Below are 19,790 nucleotides of genomic sequence, written 5' to 3'. Positions count from 1 at the left end.
CATTCTAATATGGTAGTATGTAATTTGAAAAATGATGGTGTGTAATTGTATATATAGAGCAATTGTTAATAGTTATAATTTATAAACTATACATATGAAATAATTTTAGTTATATTTTTTTATTTTTGCATATCTAAAATCGGGGTTTTTTTTTTTTTTAATAATATCTTTAGTAAACTTAAAATTTGAGAGCCCACATTTTTTTTTATTAATATGTAAAATATTGTTTATAAATGTGCTAATAATTAATAGGGTAATGATGATTGAAGAGGTGAATTTTCAAAATAAATAGGGTCCAATTCAATTAACATCAGCTGCAAGCTAGTCTATTTTTTCATGTATTACAAAAACTTTAATTTATATTTGACTTTTTGATCATTCCATAATTAATAGTACCGCATGCCTGCGGGTAGTGAGAGATATATCATATATATGTCGAAAGCTAAATGCTACATATACTCTACAAGAATATTGTTTAATTATGATCAGTTATTTTTTATAAATATAATTATTTTTTTAAAGTAATTCTATTTTTATTGTAAATAATCATTATTATTATATATAATCCGTCACAAATAATTATTTTTTTATAATACATATACCATGGACAATTGATGTTGCTTTGTATATATAATTAATTGCGCTTTTTATTGTAATAATGTTTTAGTTTCATAAATCCCTGAATTATTACACACCTTGATTGAATATTATCAACCCCCTACCTATTTTTAGACTATATTAATACCGCCAATATCATAAATTGTACGTATCTTTAAATATTAATTGCAAAAAGCAATTAATGATAATAAAACTGACACGATCCGTTTTGATCGTTCATGTCTCTATCAATCAATGAAAAAATCTATATTTATATGTACCAAGGGAGACGGCAGCCATGCGTGCTTCAACAAACTTTCAAGATTTTCAAATAGCTTTGTACGAAAGTTAGTTCGAAGATGGTCCAATTATGAGTGAAGTTTGAAATAGTGGCTGCAGAATAATCAGACCATTTGTGCAGGCAGGCATTATGACTTTAGTATATTGAAAAATAATTTGTACGATGCATTCAATTCTAGAAGTATGCAAAATTTACGTATTTTTAAATTATATCTAACATTATCCTGACGGACGTATATTATTTTATGAGTTCTTTAATATTTTTTTTTTTTTATTGTACTGCAAACCCCATCATGTCTTCCATTTTATTTTGGAAAAAATATATGAATAAAATACTTGCTAAGGACTACAGCGCAAGATTTGACTCTTGTGGTTTGCTATTAGTAGCTAGTTATAAATGGATATGATGTTCAAGAAAAGCTTTGTATTCGAATCAAATATTGTAAAAATATGTCTAATATAGTTTGATTTAGTAGTTAAGTTACTTCATAATCCAGCTTAAAAGTTTTCTTCAAATACACGTTTCTAAATTAATCTTCAATTCACGAAAATGAGCTATTTGTTAGGTTTTGTTTGAAGAAAATTTGTTCAAATACACTTATATAGAGGTTAGAGGTTTGATTACATTCATCATGTCAGTGACGTGGATAAGACCACAGGAAACGAGACACATGGGCCAATTAATGAATAATGAAAACACGGTAATTATTTCTGTATGACAAAATTGCTGTTATAAGCCTATTATAAGTATCTCTCTCGTACATCCAGCACTGGCAACCAAAAGGCAAAAGCATTGAAAAGACTGTACACAGGCACAGAGAGAAATGGGGAGAAGCCCGTGTTGTTCCAAGGAGGGCTTGAACAGAGGTGCTTGGACAGCTCAAGAAGACAGAATTCTCAGAGAATTCATTAGAATCCATGGTGAAGGCAAATGGAGAAACATGCCCAAAAGAGCAGGTAACATATATATTATAGGAATCAAAGAGTGATTTTTCTTTTCTGTTTTGTTTTTTATTTTAAGAGCTATGAATTGTGTATATGATCTAATTGGGATATATAACTGTTTCTTCTGCAGGTTTGAAAAGATGTGGGAAGAGCTGCAGGCTTCGCTGGTTGAATTATCTTAGACCTGACATTAAGAGAGGGAACATATCACCAGATGAAGAAGAACTCATCATCAGGCTTCACAAGCTCTTGGGGAACAGGTCTCTCTCTCTCTCTCTCTCTCTCTCTCTCTCACCCAGAAAATGGGAACTAATGATAGCGGAAGATGATAATCAAGTTTTGGTTCATTTCTCAGGTGGTCTCTAATAGCTGGGAGGCTCCCGGGGCGAACAGACAATGAAATCAAGAACTATTGGAACACCAATCTGGGCAGAAAAGTTCAGGACCACCAAAACACAGCCCCACACCTCAAGCTTTCAAGCAGGTCCGTTGAGAAGACTCTAAAGAACACCAATATCATTAACCTTCCCCACAACACAAACTCACTATCACAACCCAAAATGAATAATTTCCAAGTGATTCGGACCAAGGCAACTAAGTGCTCCAAGGTTATCCTGGCTCCCCAACCTAGAAACATTGAACATTGTGAAACCAAAAAGGCAGAAGCATCAGTCGAAACTGAGCAATATCCCAGCAACAAGGCCGATTTCAAGGGATCTTCGTCGTTTGCTAGCACAGAAAATAATCAAACATCGGAATTACCGACGGATTTCAACATTGGGGAGCTTTGCTTCTCTGATCTTCTCAACTGTTACTTTCCAGATTCACGTGACCTCAAATATAGCAACGATAGTAACAAGGAATCATCCTCCTCATTCAAGGAATCTATGATGTTTCTCGATGAAATGCTGCAGGATTGGACCAATAACAACAATTGTGTTCAACCGAATGTGGCTTCCGATGATCTGCATTCTTTAGCTTCAATGCTTGATTCCAGAGGAGAATGGCAGGTTGAATAATAATCGATTAACAAACTGGTCATGTTGACATGACAATGACAATGACATCTCAGACTTCTGCTCCCCTTCATGACCCAAAATAATGTGTGATATTTCTGGGACACTGTAAAATTGTGTTGTCCTGTATTTTCATGGCTGTGACTTTAGCCAGGTTAATTGTTGTATAAATAAAAGCAGAAACGGAATCTTGCTAAGAAGAAAATGACTTTTTCTGATAGCTAGTCCTCCTCACACGTCATGCGCTCGTGCTGGTCAGCTTTCCAGCATCTCATTTTTCCTACTTTAGATTTTTCTATTCTGTCTTCATTCCAATCTACTCTTCTAATTTTTTGTCGCAGAAGTTACTCTGAAAGGTATATTCGAAGACAATACCAAGACGGCATGACCTCCGAATATCCGAAGAACTATTTGCTTTCGTCTCAGCAAATTATGCTTGGCCAAAACAATTCAAGCATTAATTAACGAAACAATATCATGAATTTTCACTTTTGTTATTATTTTGTTACCCCACTAATAATTTCAGCAGAAAATACTCATAGTAAAATATAAATTGAGAAAAAAAATTATTTTCCTAGACGAGGTTTTTAAATAAGAAGAGGAATATTGCTCATCATCAGACAACACACACTTTACATATTTTAATATTATTTATTATTATTTTTTAGTTTATTATTTTTTATCTTATTTTATTCTTATTAAATTAATTGAGTTGTTCTATTTATTGTTTATAAACTATATATTTGTTATAGAAAAAAATTAAAATAAATATAATATATAGTATATAGAAATGATAAGTAAAATTATTAATAATTTGTTAAATTCTGTTTCATTCTCGGCTAGTGGGCACCACTTTTGGCAGTGACCACGCAAATCTTTGTTTCAGTTTCACCTACTTCTACCCTTCATATGTTTCGACTTTGGAATATTGGGGAGTTTTGAGTTGACACGTCTACGCAAAGTGGCTGATCTGTAAACATATTTTCAAACTAATAATTATAGTCATTTGAAAATGGAGGAACAAAAAGTCGATGAGTTTAATTGAAATGTCTCCCTGCATCATCAATTATTGCTAAAAGTTTTAGCTTTAAGTATTTTGTTCAAACTCCACGATGGATATAAATTCTCATGACTTATTTGAATTCTATAATATCCCTCCATGGACGGGAGCTTAAACTACAGATGATGCCTAGAGAACATGAGGTCTATATATCATTTGGAATTAAGTTTGCCTGAGACAAGGAGGCAATTGACACTCGATGCCAAACCATCAGATTTTCAACATCAACAAAAGAATGGAAGGTGGAGATCACAGTACTCCATTACTCCATTGGATCTCTCACAACTATCACGTTGTTAACGACCCTTGAACTGTTACTCATAGCTAGTTCTGGACACTAGCAGTACGTACTCATCATGTCAGGTTTTTCCAACAGCCATGACTTGGATCTGTTTCTACCATCTCAGTACAACAGCCTTATTCACTGATACAAATCCCAGAAGCTTTGCTTTGAGTAGTAGAATATTCAGTCAAATAGAACAATACTCGGACATTAGAAATTACTACTTTTTCTAAAAGGTTAAGTTGATTGGAAATTATAGATTTAATTATTTGTATTATACTATTAACATTCCTCTCATATATAGGCCAGACTCATTTTCAATGAGTGGGTCTAACATGTAAAATATTTAATTAAATAAGGTAAAGTGTAAAGTCAAGATTCAGACTCAAGATCTTTGCTTTGATACTATGTGAAATCACTACAAGTTCCAAAAGTTTAGAGTGATAGGAAGATGTAGATTTAGTTATTTGTATTTTATTATTAACCGTATTGGAAGGGATATTTCTCACCCATTGGATTGGGCTTGTGTCCTCATGGTCTTTGGGCCTTGAATCAGAGTTCGGCTTGATCATATCATGAGGAGAAGGCCCCTGTGCAAAAAGTCATATCACATCAAATGCGCCGTCATGGAGTGTAAGCTTGGGATTCCTATTGAAGATCTTATTAAATGAGGCAATATAACAGTCTAAGCAGACAAGACCTCGATGAGGAGAATATAAATCACATAAAAGTTAGTAATGATAGAAGGTTAATCACTCTGCACTCACTCTCTGCTCTTTTTCTCTTCTTTCAAAAACTTAATATTTTCTAGATTTGGCATCGGAGGTGTTACAGACACATCCGCCTACCGCATTATTCTCTTTTACATGCACCCAGTGCAGTTCTGGACTGGTGATTACAAAGCACGCTTTAATAGTTGGTGTCGTTTGTGGGATCGTGGTTACTTTGATCTAGCAGCATCAGTGAGCCTTTCATACCCTAGCTATGGCCTGCAACGGAATGGCCCACATTTAGGATGCCCTCTTGACCAACCAAAGAGGTGTACTTGCAAGCGGCAAGGCCAACTCCAAAAGTAAAGGGAATAAATGGCAAGTCCAACTCCAGAAGTAAAGAAGCAAATGGTAAGGCCAACTCTAGATGTAAAGGAGCAAACGACTAGGCAAACTCCAAAGGTAGAGGAGCAAACCACAAGGCCCATTTCAGAAGTAGAGGAGCAAATGACAAGGCCAACTTTGGAAGTGGAGGAGCTTAAGAATGCTGAATTAGAGAAGTGGCAGAAACAGCTCAGGCCACCCCGCTAGTCCAGCCTCCGCCTCTTGAACTCATTGACTGAGAGGTGGAAACTTGGGATGAGCAAAATCTGAAACAGAGCAGCTGATGAGCCCCTTAAGCTAGTATCCCTGGACATCATGCTTTTGGAGAGGAGGGTGAGAATCAGGACGGGGATGAGTTGCTAGATAAGGTCCAAGTTAATACGGTTCTTCATCGAACATCAAGATGTATTCGCTTGGAGCCATGCAGACATACCCGTGATCGACAGGAACATGACCAAACATCGCCCGAGCATAAAATCGGATGCCACAAAAGTCCGACGAAAGAGGCGAACTTTCATGACAAACAAAAATGCCACGATGGCAGATGAAGTGGATGGGCTACTCGCTGTAGGGTTGATTAGGAAAGCCCATATTTGGAATAGATTTCCAATGTGGTCCTAGTACAAAAGTGGAGCGACAAGTGGAAGATGTGCATCGACTTCACCAACCTAAACAAGGCATGCCCGAAGGATAGCTTTCCTTTGCCTTGCATCGAACTACTCGTCAACTCGATAGCCAGGCAGAGAAATATTAAGCTTTATTGACACCTACTCCGGGTACAATTAAGAAAAGACCACTTCATCACAGACCGAGGCATGTACAGCTATCGAGTGATGCCCTTTAGCCTAAGAGTGTAAGGGCCACCTATCAGAGGGTGGTTAATGGGATGTTCAAAGAGCAAACCAGTTGCAACTTAGAAGTATATGTTGAAGACCTGCTTGTCAAAAGAAAGGAGCTCAAGGGGTATATCAATGATGTGCGAAGGGCTTTTGTAGTATTCCGGAAGTACAAAATGGAGCTCAACCTTACGAAGAGCACTTTTAAGCTAGGATTGGGAAAATTCCTCGGATTCATGGTCTTGAAAAGAGGCATTGAGGCTAATCCAGAGAAGATTCATGTCATGATCAACATGAAATCCCCTCAGACCATCAACAAAGTATAGATAATCATGGGGAGAATTGCAGTGCTCAATCGATTTGTTTCCCAATTGACCAACAAATGCTTGCCACTCCTCCAAGTTTTGCAAAAACTTCATGAATGGAATGACGACTGTGAAGCAACATTTACCCGACTCAATGAATATCTCACTAACCCGCCCTTTCTAAGATAAAAGGTACCGAGAGAATACTTGTACCTTTACCTGTCCACGACAATCATCGTCATCTCGACGGCATTGGTCCAAGAGGAGAACAAGCTGTAGAAGCCCCTACACTAGTAAGGCCCCAAGAGAAGTCGAGATATCCACCAATGGAATTGTTGGCGTTTGTACTAGTAGTGGTTGCCCGTTGGCTAAGGCCTTACTTTCAAGCTCATCAGATAAAGGTCCTAATAGAAGCCCCATTAAAGAAGGTTGTTCAGTGCCTTAAAAATGTCTAGAGGCTTGGTAAACTATGTCTCCTGCGTGACTATAAAAGGGCAAGCCCTGGTAGACTTCATCTTTAAGATGACCGGACCTCCTGAAGGTGCACCCACCCCACTAGAGGAAATTCAGTGGCATGTCTACATTGACAGCTCATTATACCAAAAAGGCAATGGTGTGGGGGTATATGTAGTTTCCAGTAAAGGTGAGGAGACTTACCACTAGCCACTCAATAAGGCTTGAGTTCCAGACTATCAACAATGAAGCAAAATATGAGGCCTCACCATCTCAAGGGCTTTGGACATGGCAGAGGTAAAAATAAAGGTGGAGTTTGAGAGTGAAAGATTAAAGGTGGTGAACCAAGTTAAAGGGAAGTACATGGCGAAGAGTGAAAGACTTTGACTCTATCTACAATGGGTATGGGAAGAGCGTGATTGTTTCTAGACTTCACCATTGAATGAATTCCTTGAAAGGACAATTGGAAAGTAGACTGGCTAGTGTGGGCTACATCAAGCATAGAAGACACAGAACTACCATGGGAAATAGTCACCACGGTAATAGAGGTGTTGGCCATGGGAATCATGATCTCAAGAATAGGGGATACTGACTCTCTCGAAAATGTGTTTTAAGAGGTACCCTTAAGTAAAAGAGTTATCAAGTAGTAATAGGGAAGTCCCTAAGTCATTTTCTCAAGGAATGATTAGTCTAGATTGTAAATTTATCCACTATTAAAAATAAAAGAAAGTTATTAACTAAGGCTATCTACAATGGCATTCACAATAAGAACCAAATCTTTTGGGATATTGTTAAAAATGCCCTTGTTTCCTTTGTAAGAGATGGTGAATGAATGCTAAAGGGTATGCAGAAAATGAAGAAAATAACGTGTCAAAAAGAGTGGGGAATAAGAAATATTTAGCTTGCATCCAATAATTTTTACTCCAATGTGCCTTGACGCTACTTCAACCACTTTTGTTCATTAAATTGATTCATGAATGTGCCTTGAATAAATTTTGGTTATCCTTGCTTAAGAAGCTAAACCACATTCATCAAGTCATTTAATCAAATGTTCCCAATAAATAAACATCAGATTGCAAAGATCACGTTCTAAGGGACATTTCATCAAACACCTGGTATGCAAATCTGAAACCAACTATTTCTAGTCCCCAACAGTTCAATCTAACCAAAGAAAGTTTACACTACTTAGAATCATTCAACACCACTGAGTAAAATCCAAAGTACAACTCCAAACAACTCAAATTAAGTCAAACAACTCAATAACGCATGGATATAAGTCCACACGCTACTAAAGGAACAAACAGAAGCCACTGAGAATAAATCCAACACAAGTGACTACCAAAACTACTAAACTGAAATGGAAATAAAATGCTACTAGAAGAAAGATTTAGAGCCACCAAGAAGTCCAAACCCAAGTGACTACCAAAAAACGGAAACTACCGAGAATAATTTCTAACACAAGTGACTACCAAAAATACTACTACTGAAATGAACCAAGTTGAAATGACAAATAGCTTAGATGTAAATGCAATGAAAATAAGAGCTTGAATCCAACCACTAGTCTTGGATTCAATAAGAAAAATGTCAAAACCGAAATTGATGGAAAATGTGTCTTGGGAGTCGGCTGAACACAGTCTACAACTCTCTAGCAAAAACTAAATGTTTTTCTCTCCCCCCTTTTCATTTTGTCTCTTCCTTGAGGTAACAAAATGAGTTGCCTTTCTATCACATACACCAAAAACACCAAAAAAGGCATTCCTCTGTGTAACTGAGGCTCACTAAACTCTAGCAGATGCTAACCGAGCTTCACTTTCCTACTAGCAATAGCTATATGTCCAAGAAAGAAAAGAAAGAAGGGATGTGCTCTTCTGCAGCAACGTCTTGGAATGAGGCTCGCGTGAATTGGTATGATGCGTCTAGTGCAAAGAAGGTGCAGGGTAGTGTTGAGTTGCATCCAAGGATTAAAAGTTGAAAGAAATTTCCATGCTTTTCGTATTGCTGTTATGTCAAAAATTGAAATGCTCCATACCAACACTTGCGTGCAGGGGTCCATGTTCAAAAGCAAGAAGAAATTTGAGAAAGGGCCAATGTGTTACTTCCTGCGTCTGTTGTTTTACACTTGACTTTAATTCTCGTGTGAATTTTAGGGGCTGTAGCATGAAAATGCAAGGGTTGTAGTGTGCTGCTCGCTCGGTATGTGCTTTCCGTAAACTTGAAGTCTAGACATTTTAGCTTGGTGCTTTCATGTGTGAGTCTACAGGGGCCCGCATGAATGGTGAGTTTCCATGAAGTGATGTTGAAAATGCAAGGCAAGGAACATGAGTGACTTCTGTAACGTGAAGTCTGGGCATTTGATTTGGTTCAATTTCCATGTGGTGCAAGAGCCCGCATGGCCCACCTGCATATATGCACAACAATTAAACTTCATCAATTTCATATAATAAATTAGAGATTAGATCATAAAACTAGGCTGTTATCAATTGAGCTATAATTGATTTATCAAGGCCCAACTCATTCAATCACTAGTAAGAAATGTGTGATTGACTCAAATTTAAGTGCAAAATTATTACAATATTATAGCTCAATCACACCCCCGACTAACGTTTTGCTAGTCTCTTAGCAAATAGTGAAATAGAATTGAACAAAATATTGCAATAAGACAATCTTTTACTCATAAGCACTCCAACTAGGGGCATAAAAAAAAAAAAACCGATGAACCGGTAAACCAGATCAGACCGAATCAAACCGGTGGGATCGGTCCGGTCTCGAGTTTGATTCGGTCCAGTATCGGTTTTATTTTTCTTAAAACTGGTCAAAATTAGTTCGGTTTTGATTTTTCTTTTTCTAAAATCAGACCAGACTGGACCGGACCGGTTCATATATATATTTTAATTTTTTTTATTGTATATAATTTTTATATATAATATATAATTATATATAAAGTAGTTTTGTATTATATGATAAATTACTAATTAATATAATATTAAATTTTAAAATCTTATATCATTTTGTTTATTGTATTAATAGTTATATTAATACTATATAACTATATATTATAATATACTATAGTACGTCAATATATTATATATTATAATATACTACAATATATTATCACTATAGTATTATATACTATAATATATTATATTATATTATTATATAATATATAATAAACTACATTAAAACTGAAAAACCAGACTGGACTGGTTACACCCCTAACTCTAACTAGCCACTTAAATTCTCAATCACAAAGATGTCACTTGTCACAAATTCAAATCAATGTAGCAACTTCAATGGACTAACCAGTATCTCTTCCACATTGGATTGAGGCAAAACTATTGGAGACAAGCCCTTCACCATACCTTTAAAAAAAAATTGTATGTACCATTGGACGTCTTAAAGATTTTCTACTTGAAGATTGATCATTACTGATCCTCACTACTTCAAAGCTTAAGGGTCTAGTAGTTTCGTGCCAAGTCTGTTTAAAAGCAATTCTATTCATTTATTTATTGACTTCTGGCTCCCAAAGTTTGGGCTGTTTCTAACCCTTTACTTAGGTTGTTTTATTGAGTTACCCTTACTATTTCAATTTTTTATTATTTTTTAAATTTTTGATGGCTTCGTACAATGGGAAATCGAACCCAGGATCTTGTGCCTAACCAACACATTTCCAAGTTCGCCCTCACCACTGATGTAGGCTCATGGTAGCTTTTTCTTTTTAAATGACACAGCTTAGTAGTCCTACAGTGTACTGCTCTCTATTCTGGTCAAGTGGTAAGTAAATAAGAACAAATGTGAGATATAGAGTGAAAGAGCAGTTATCTCCTAATTGTTTTGCCCTTCATCCACACAAAATCAATTCTGGAGTCATTATTAACATGCATCCAAACTTATATATCAAATAACTTCTATCACTATTCATGATTTATTAGTGTCAAAGCTACGTGTTTATGAAGGACAAATTGTCTATCATGCATTAACAAAGTTCAATAACAATCACTATCAAACTATGAATAAGCATTTTAACCATTCAGCCTAAACACATGACAACACATGATTGCAAATTCCAATTCACTCCCGCCTCCCCCAAACAGAGTAATGCAGTGTCCTCAATGCCAACAGGAAAAGAAAGAAAAACAATGTAAAGGAAAGAAAACAATGCAAAAAATTAAACAAGAACATAAAACAAAATAACAAAATAAAAAGAGACAACAAAAAATATGGCATTTAGGGATCACAAGGTGTCAGGCCTCGTTTGTTTACTCAAACTTAAACTATCTCATCTCATCTCATCATTATAACTTTTTCAAATCTCAATACAAAATATAATAAACAATTCAACATTTTCAAATTCTAAAATAAAACTAATATTAAAAATTATATTATAACAAAATTCTATTTAACTTTCAATAAAACATTTATTCTCTTCTCATCTCATCTGAATTGTGTAACTAAACTATCAGAATTTCCATTACCACATGAGAATGAATTTTTTTTATGACATATGGACCAGTCCAATGGGATTTCAATTTACCAGGAAAAATATGCAAACTAGAGTTATAAAGAAGAACTTCCTAACCAAATGTGAAATGCTTGGGATGGATGTGTTTGTCATACAAAATTTTCATGTGCTCCTACACTAGTTGAGCATTGTCATAAGCATTCCGAGAAGTTTCATCCAATTCAATAATCTACAATTTTCTCAACCTTGAAACTTCATCAAGTGATAAGTTAACATATTTTATGACCCACAAAGCTCGATGCTGAATGTCGACAAGTAAATGACAAATTTTACCATAAACTAATCGATAAGAAGACATTCCTAGATTAGTCTTAAAATTTGTCATATAGGCCCACAAAGCATCAAGAAGCTGAACCGACCAATCTTTCCTATTAGGATTTACAGTTTTTTCCAGAATGATTTTTATTTCTCTGTTTGTCAATTTAGTTTGTCTATTTGTTTGGAGGTGATAGGAGGTGGAAACCCGATGTGTGATACCATATTACTTCAATTGAGCAAAAAATGGTTTGTTGCAAATATGAGAACCCCCATCACTGATGATGACTTTAGGCATGTTGAATAGAGCAAACAAAGATTGTAAAGATGAGGGCCATTGGTTTTGCAAGCGATGGCCTCAACCACTTAGAAACATAGTCAACAACGAATAAAATATATGTGTTTCCAAAGGAAATAGGAAAAGGTCCCATAAAGTCTATTTCCCAACAATCAACGATCTCTAAAGTAAGAATAGGGGAAAGGGGTATCATGTTTCTTTTGCTAATGATCCGAATTTTTGACAAGACTCACATGCTTTATAAAAATTGTAAGCATCTTTAAACATGGGAGGCCAATAAAGATCGCTTTGTAAAAATTTTGTCACTGTTTTCTTTACTGAAAAATGACCACCACGTGCACCCATATGACAAAATCTCAATATTGAAGAAAATCATCATTAGGAATGCATCTCAAAAATCAATTGGTCCCGGACAAAATTTGAAAAGATAAAGATCATCAAAGTAGAAATGTCTTGCCTCATATAGAAATCGGCGCCTATCTTGGGTGAACCAGTTAGAAGGCATTCGTTTAGTGACCATATATTTGACTATGTAAGCAAACTAGGGGGCTCTATAAATCAAAAAGAGCTGCTCATTTGGGAAACTATCATCAAGAGGAAGGCTGCCTATTGAAGAGGAGGACTATGGCAATCTAGAGAGGTGGTCAGCTACCACATTCTCAACTCCTTTTTCGTCCTTAATGTTGATATTGAACTTTTGAAGTAGTAAAATCCAGCAGATTAAACATGGTTTGGCATCTTTCTTAGCCAACAAATACTTCAAACAAGAGTGGTCAGTGAAAATGGTAACAAAAGAACCAAGAATGTGAGCCTAAAATTTATCAAGTGCAAAAACCATTGCAAGCAATTCTTTTTTAGTAGTGGTGTAATTTTTCTGTCCATTATTCAAGTTTCTATTGGCATAATAAATCACAGACTGTCTATTATTCACACGCTGCCCCTAAACAACACCCAACGCATAATCACTTGCACTAGTCATAATTTTAAAAGGAATGTCCCATTATGGGGGTTACATCAGTCCAAACAAATTCAATATCATTTTGTAAAAGAGTGCACAAAGGTTTTGCAATAGAGCTGAACCCTTGAATAAACAACCTATAAAAGCTAGCATGGCCAAGAAAAGAACGAATATTTTTAACCGTGCCTGGCATAGGAAGTTTAAATATTAATTCAATTTTTGCCTTGTCAACCTTTATACATTCCGAAGAAACAATACGTGCCAAGACAATGCCCTGAGTAACCATATATTGGCATTTCTCCTAATTAAGTAAAAGATTTTTTTCCTCACATTTCTGAAAAACACATGCCAAATTATGCAAACAACTCTCAAAAGATTTTTCAAAAACAAAGAAGTCATCCATGAATATTTCACAAACATCCTCAATCATATCATAAAAAATACTCATTATGCATCTTTGAAAAGTAGCTGGGACATTACACAAACCAAAAGGCATTTTGGTAAAAGCAAAGGTGCCAAAACGATAGGTGAAAGTGGTTTTCTACTATCCTCAGGCGATACAACAATTTGGTAATAACCAGAATATCCATCCAAAAAACAATAAAATGCATTACCAGCCATTCTTTCTAAAATTTGATCCAAGAATTGTAAAAGAAAATGATACTTTCTACTGGTTGATTAAGTTTTCTTTAATCAATGCATATTCTCTAGGCAATAATCATTATAATTGGAATCAACTCATTCTTATCATTTTGAACAACAGTCAAACCAATTTTTTTTATACCACTTGAGTTGGGCTTACCCACTTACTATCAGAGATGGGTTAGATGATACCCACTGCAAGCAATTTGAGTACTTCCTTTTTGACCACCTCCTTCATGGTGTGGTTGAACCTACGTTGAGCATCTCTAACTGGTCAGGCATTGTCCTCCAAGTGGATTTTGTGAGTGCAAACAGCAGCATTGATTCCTTTGATGTTGGCTATGGTCTATCCAATTGCGTCTCGATGCTTCCTGAAGACTTCAATAAAGACCTTCCTCTTTCTGATTTAATTTTGAAGAGATTACCACAGGGAAGGTGCCTTCTTCAGGGCCAAGGAATGCATATTTTAAATCCTTAGGAAGTGGTTTTCATTCCAGCTTGGGAACTTCTTCCTCAGAAGATTTAAATATGTTTGTTGGTGGTAAAGTCTCAAACTGGGGCTACCATCTCGCACTTGTGGCTTGTACCTCTAGTGGTGAAGAAAAATATGCAACACAATCTAACACCTCAAGAAAATTTTCATTAGCATGGTTAATTTCCTCATTAAGCAAAAACTCATAAATCTGAAAAATATACTCATCATTTGAAGTCAAACCCTCTATAGCATTCAAGTCACTTGTGTCGTCAAAGTGGTCTGGTATTTTGTAGGCATTGAAAACATTCAACTCGAGTGCCATGTTCCTGAAAGTGAGCTTTAGGATGCCCACTTCTATGGCTGATCAAGGCATTTGACATAGCTAGAAATGGCCTCCCAAGAATGACAAGAGCTTGAGAATTGTTGGCACTTGACTGCATATCCAAAATCATAAAGTCAACTAGATTGTAAAACCTATTGACTTGCATAAGCACATTGAAATTCCCAACGTACCCTTGTAAAACTACGAAATTGTCTACCAATTTCCTTGAATAAATAAGTTAGATCTCAATTATCATGATTATGAAACGAATCAAATACTTTAAAATAAATAATCAAATTTACAAGACACAACGATTGGTTACGAAGGGAAACCCTTTAAAGAACTCTTTAAAGGTAAAACCCTACGGGGCAGCAAAATCCAGGAAAGTCAATCTTATTATTTGAAGAACAATTACAAGCAATAATCTGTTACAAAACCTTTGCAATTCGACTCTCTTACTTACCTAGACAAATGACCCGTTTGTCTTCTACCGCAGTAGCAGGCAGAACCTCTGGCGATCTTCAAATGTTGACTTCCCTTCTGGAACTCTAGAGGTTGGAATCCAATCGATGTTCCTTCACACTCAAAGCATGATCACGCTAAAAAAGATATGAAAAACCCAATGAAAATTCTCAAGTGAATTTTCTCTCATAAATGCTCAGAATATCCTCTCTGAAATTTGTGGCTCAAAGTCATTGAAAAGATACAAAACTAAATCCCTTTAAATAGAAAGTCTGGAAAGAGTTCTAGTCAGTAGGACTCTGCTGACGGTTAGCAACAGTCGTGAAAATGTGTTCCGACGGACTGCTAACATTTCGCGATAACATCTTCTGTTATTGACTAAACTCTGTTCAGCTTTCTTCTGGATAAATAAAAATCTTCCAAAACTCGATTTTAACCTCAAAGACTTATCTAAACAACATCTAAAACTTCTAGATAGACTCAACATTGTTTAGATACAAATCAATCCTTATTTAACATTCATCCAAATTTAATCAAATAATGATAAGATAAACCTTATCATTCATCCAAATTTAATCAAATAATGATAAGATAAACCTTATCATTTAGTCATCTAATCCTAACCATTTTTGCCTTTACAATCTCCCCCTTTGGCGGATTGGTGACAAAACCAACTTGATGAATGTCTTACATATACAATCTTCCCTTTGGCGGATTGGTCACAAAACCAACTTGATAAATGTAGTGTATACCTAAGACAAAAACAACCAGCAGATCAAGATATCGTGAAAAATATCTTAATACAGTAATGATAAGAAATGACATAGAACATTCATTGAAACTAGTCTCAATAATAATCAAAGGTTAGATGTAATGTAAACCTACAAAAGAAAGTTTTCTAGTCATCATCAATAACCATGTTCAATACTTAGTTCTCCCCCTCAATATTCTGATGCTTCCCCTAAAGTATATAGTTCTCCCTTTTTTATTTTCAGCAAATTCATTAAATTCTCACTTACTCAAACTCCCCCTAAATTTCACAATATCAAGATATTCCAATTTGCTCTTCCAATACTTCTCCCTTTTGTCACTAATCTGACAAGATACAAAATAGAGTAAATATAACTTATGTGTGCCAAGATGAAGACACTAAGAAAGACATGATGAGCAACTCTCATGTGTTTCAATTTTTCATGGATTAAATGCACATGATGTATGAGCATGAATGTATGTTAAACAATGAGCAAAAGATTGAGACAATTTGGTTAAGACAAAAAAACAAACACTTGGTGGGCATATCATGAAAACCGAATGACAAAGATCAAAAACTGTGATGCCGCCAAATCCCCACCCACGAACACGGGGAAGTCGAGACGTCCGGATGATGACAACCCGGGTCACCACCCTAAGACGAGTGCAAAGTCTGTGAAAAAGCGACGAATGTGCACGAGAAAATATGCAGCGAAAAGCCAGTCAATAACTAAGTACCAAAATTTTTCTTGTTTAATAGAAAACTATTCAAAACATACATAAATAAATATTACAAGACACAAATATAATTTTAAACTAAATACAAGGCATAACATCAGCACCCCGGCGGAGCCGCATCCTCGAGCTCAGCCTCCTCCTCCTCATCCTCGATCTCTGCACCGAAATCTACGGTACAAAAAATGGTGCCGCAGGTAAGTAAACTCCAAACACCACTAGATAAAAACATATAAAACTCAAACAATATGCATGAAATAAAAACCAATGCACATGCGCCATAAACCATGATTTTTACACGCACGCCAAAAACCAATTTGGCCCATAAAAACATATCCTTAAAACCAAGCCTCGCCATTATCCTAGATAATGGCCCATATCCGAAAAACCATAAAACCAATCCGGTTATGCATGCACCATGATCTCCCCTAGGGATCACCCGCATATCCTAGCTCTGTGCCACACCACAGGTAACGACTATGCATGTGACACCTAAACGAGCGATGCCCAGACTCGCGCCTCACGCGTACTTGGCCAAGCCATCCTTTAGTCCCCGCCACTCTAGGGACCACGGAGTCGACACGACAGCGTTACAGTATCGTGCGATCCGGTCGTCGCCCTGCGACAACCCAGGGGATGTCACTCAGTTTTATCCACTCCCGAGTGACTAGAGGAGCTCCACTGAGATAATAACCCATCCCGGCTTGGGCTCGTGAGACACACGCACCCAAAAACCATTTACGCCAATAAAACTGGATTTTTCCGATTAAAACAATATGCACATAAACCCAATATGCAACTCACGCCTCATAGCATGAATAATCAAGCAAACACAAACAAGCAAAACTAAGCACTCCGTCCTCAATCCATCCGACCCCCGAACTCCTCGGACTCAGTCCGGAATCAGCCAACCAACAACAATTAATTATTGAAAGAGTAAAATATATTTAAATCTAAAAGTTGGGTTTGGAAAATACTTACAGCGCTATATGGTATTTTTAGAAAACACGCGGCGTTGCAAATGGCGGAAGGAAAGCAACGTAACAGTGAAAATTCACTGTGGCCGGGGGTTGGAAAATACCCACTTTTGAACGGGGACAAACCAAGGCTCGGGATTGATAGGGAATAGCCTAAGGATGATTATGAAGCTAGTGGAAGTGAAGTTTGGTGGTGGGTGGCGGCGAAAACGATGGTTGATGGCCGGATTTTCCAAAATGGAAAGCTAGCTCGTGCGAGCTGTTCCGGTGGCTATTAGAGGCCGGAAATGGGTGGGTTAGGACGGCAAGGAACCAGTGATGAAGTGGTAAAGAGGTGGTGGTCGGAGGTGGAGCGATGGCGGCGGATCGGGGCAAAAACCGTGAGGCTTGTAAGGCGTTTTCCGGCCAAACGGCTGGCCGGATGGGGTTGGGGTTCGGTGGGGTGGTGCGTCAGTAGGAGGGGGCTCGACCGGCGGGGGTGGTGTCGACCACGGTGGCCAGACGGCGGTGGGTCGAGGCTGAGCTGAAACCGGCGTGGGAGAGGAGAGAGAGAGAGAGACGAATGGGTCGTGCGGGAAGGAAAAAAAAGAAAAGGAAGAAGAAAAAGAAAAAGAAAGAAAAAAAAAAAGAAAAAGGAAAAAGGGAAAAGAGAAGATGTAGGAAGAAATTAGGTCCAATCCTCACTCCAGAAAACAAAACAAATCCGCCGAAAACGAGATTAAAAACTGTAAAACAAATAAATAAATAAAACACAACATCCAACAAATAAAAACCAATTTTAAAACGTAATAATTTAAAATAAATAAACCAATATATTAATTAAATTAAAAACAACCCTTCAGTGAAAATACGCGTAAAAGCGGGTCATCACATCCTCCCCCCTTAAAACAAATTTCGTCCTCGAAATTTGCAAGATCAACCACCAACTTAAAGTAAGTCACATAAAATCAGATAAACCATCTGTGACCAAGATTAAGATATGTACCTTCATTACTCAAACAAGTACGGGTACTACTCCCTCATGTCCGCTACTCGCTCCCAAGAGAAGTCTTGAGCTAACGGATCTCCCCACGCCACCTTAACCAAATGTATCGTCTTGGACCTCAACTGTTGCTCCTTCCAATCTATGATCTGCGACGGAACAACCTCATAAGTGAGATCCGGTTGCAACAAAATACCCTCTGAGTTGACAAAGCGTGGCTCTTGTTGTCCAAAGCTCTTCTTCAAGGACGATACGTGGAAGACATCATGAATATCCCCAAAATACTCTGGCAAAGCAACTCTATAGGCGACGGGCCCTACCTTCTCCAGAATCTGAAAAGGGCCGACATACCTCGGATCCAATTTCCTCTTCTTACCAAAACGCTTAACACCTCTCTTGGGAGAGACTTTGAGATAAACCCAATCACCAACTTCAAAAGATAACTCTCTCCTCCTGGTATCAGAGAAGCTTTTCTGGCGACTCTGAGCTGCCGCCATTTTATCTCTGATGATTCGGACTTGGCTTTAAATCTCTTGAATTATTTCGGGTCCAATAATCCTACTCTCCCCGACTTCATCCCAACACAAGGGCGATCTACACTTCCTCCCATAAAGAGCTTCATAGGGAGCCATCTGAATGGTCGCATGGAAGCTGTTATTATATGCAAACTCTATGAGTGGCAAATGGTTTTCCCAACTCCCTTGAAATTCCATGACACACGCTCGCAACATGTCTTCAAGGGTCTGAATGGTGCACTCCGATTGGCCGTCTGTCTGTGGGTGGTAAGCAGTACTGAACTTCAACTTAGTACCGAAAGCTGTCTGCAAACTCTTCCAGAACTGCGACGTGAACCTTGGGTCTCGATCCGACACTATACTCTTTGGTATACCGTGCAGCCGCACTATCTCCTTAACATACAAGCGGTTCAACTTACCCAAGGAATCGGTGTTATTAACAGGCAAGAAATGAGCACTTTTCGTTAACCGGTCAACAATCACCCAAACAGAATTTTTCCCACTAGGCGTTCTCGGCAAACCCACTACAAAGTCCATCGTGATGTCATCCCATTTCCACTCAGGAATAGGGAGGGGTTGGAGCATACCAGCGGGTCTTTGATGCTCGGCCTTCACTTGACGGCATGTGTGACATCTCTCAACATACAAGGCAATATCCCTCTTTATTCCATCCCACCAGTAATTTTTCTTCAAGTCCCGGTACATCTTTGTACTGCCGGGATGAACTGAATAAGGGGCCGCATGAGCTTCTGCCATGATCCGCTCCTTGAATTCCGAATCTTTGGAGACCACTCTGCGATCTCGAAACCGAAGTATTCCATCTTTATCCATACTATAGTGCAACGGCCCTCGAGATTTTCTGACTCTTTTTCTGATATTCAGCAGCTTTGGATCATTCCTTTGAAGAGTCTTCAATTCTTCAAAATCAGTTACCCGAACATCAAGAACTGAAGATAAAATCTCTTCTTGCTGCGAACTCTCAATAAGGAGCCTTCTCATCCCACAAAGCAA

General features: G+C 37.4%; 1 protein-coding gene across 1 annotated transcript; it reads left to right on the top strand.

The window, feature by feature from the left end:
- The first annotated feature begins 1,660 nt into the window (after positions 1-1,660).
- LOC122304300 (transcription factor MYB1-like) lies at positions 1,661-3,078 on the top strand. Its single transcript, XM_043116481.1, has 3 exons — positions 1,661-1,854; positions 1,973-2,102; positions 2,198-3,078. Exons 1-3 carry the CDS (start codon positions 1,722-1,724, stop codon positions 2,859-2,861), a joined length of 927 nt encoding a protein of 308 aa, XP_042972415.1. The 5' UTR covers positions 1,661-1,721; the 3' UTR covers positions 2,862-3,078.
- The last annotated feature ends 16,712 nt before the right edge of the window (positions 3,079-19,790 follow it).

Source organism: Carya illinoinensis, chromosome 3 (genome assembly GCF_018687715.1).
Source record: "Carya illinoinensis cultivar Pawnee chromosome 3, C.illinoinensisPawnee_v1, whole genome shotgun sequence".
Lineage (NCBI taxonomy): Eukaryota > Viridiplantae > Streptophyta > Magnoliopsida > Fagales > Juglandaceae > Carya > Carya illinoinensis.
This window is presented reverse-complemented; position numbering and strand designations above follow the sequence as displayed.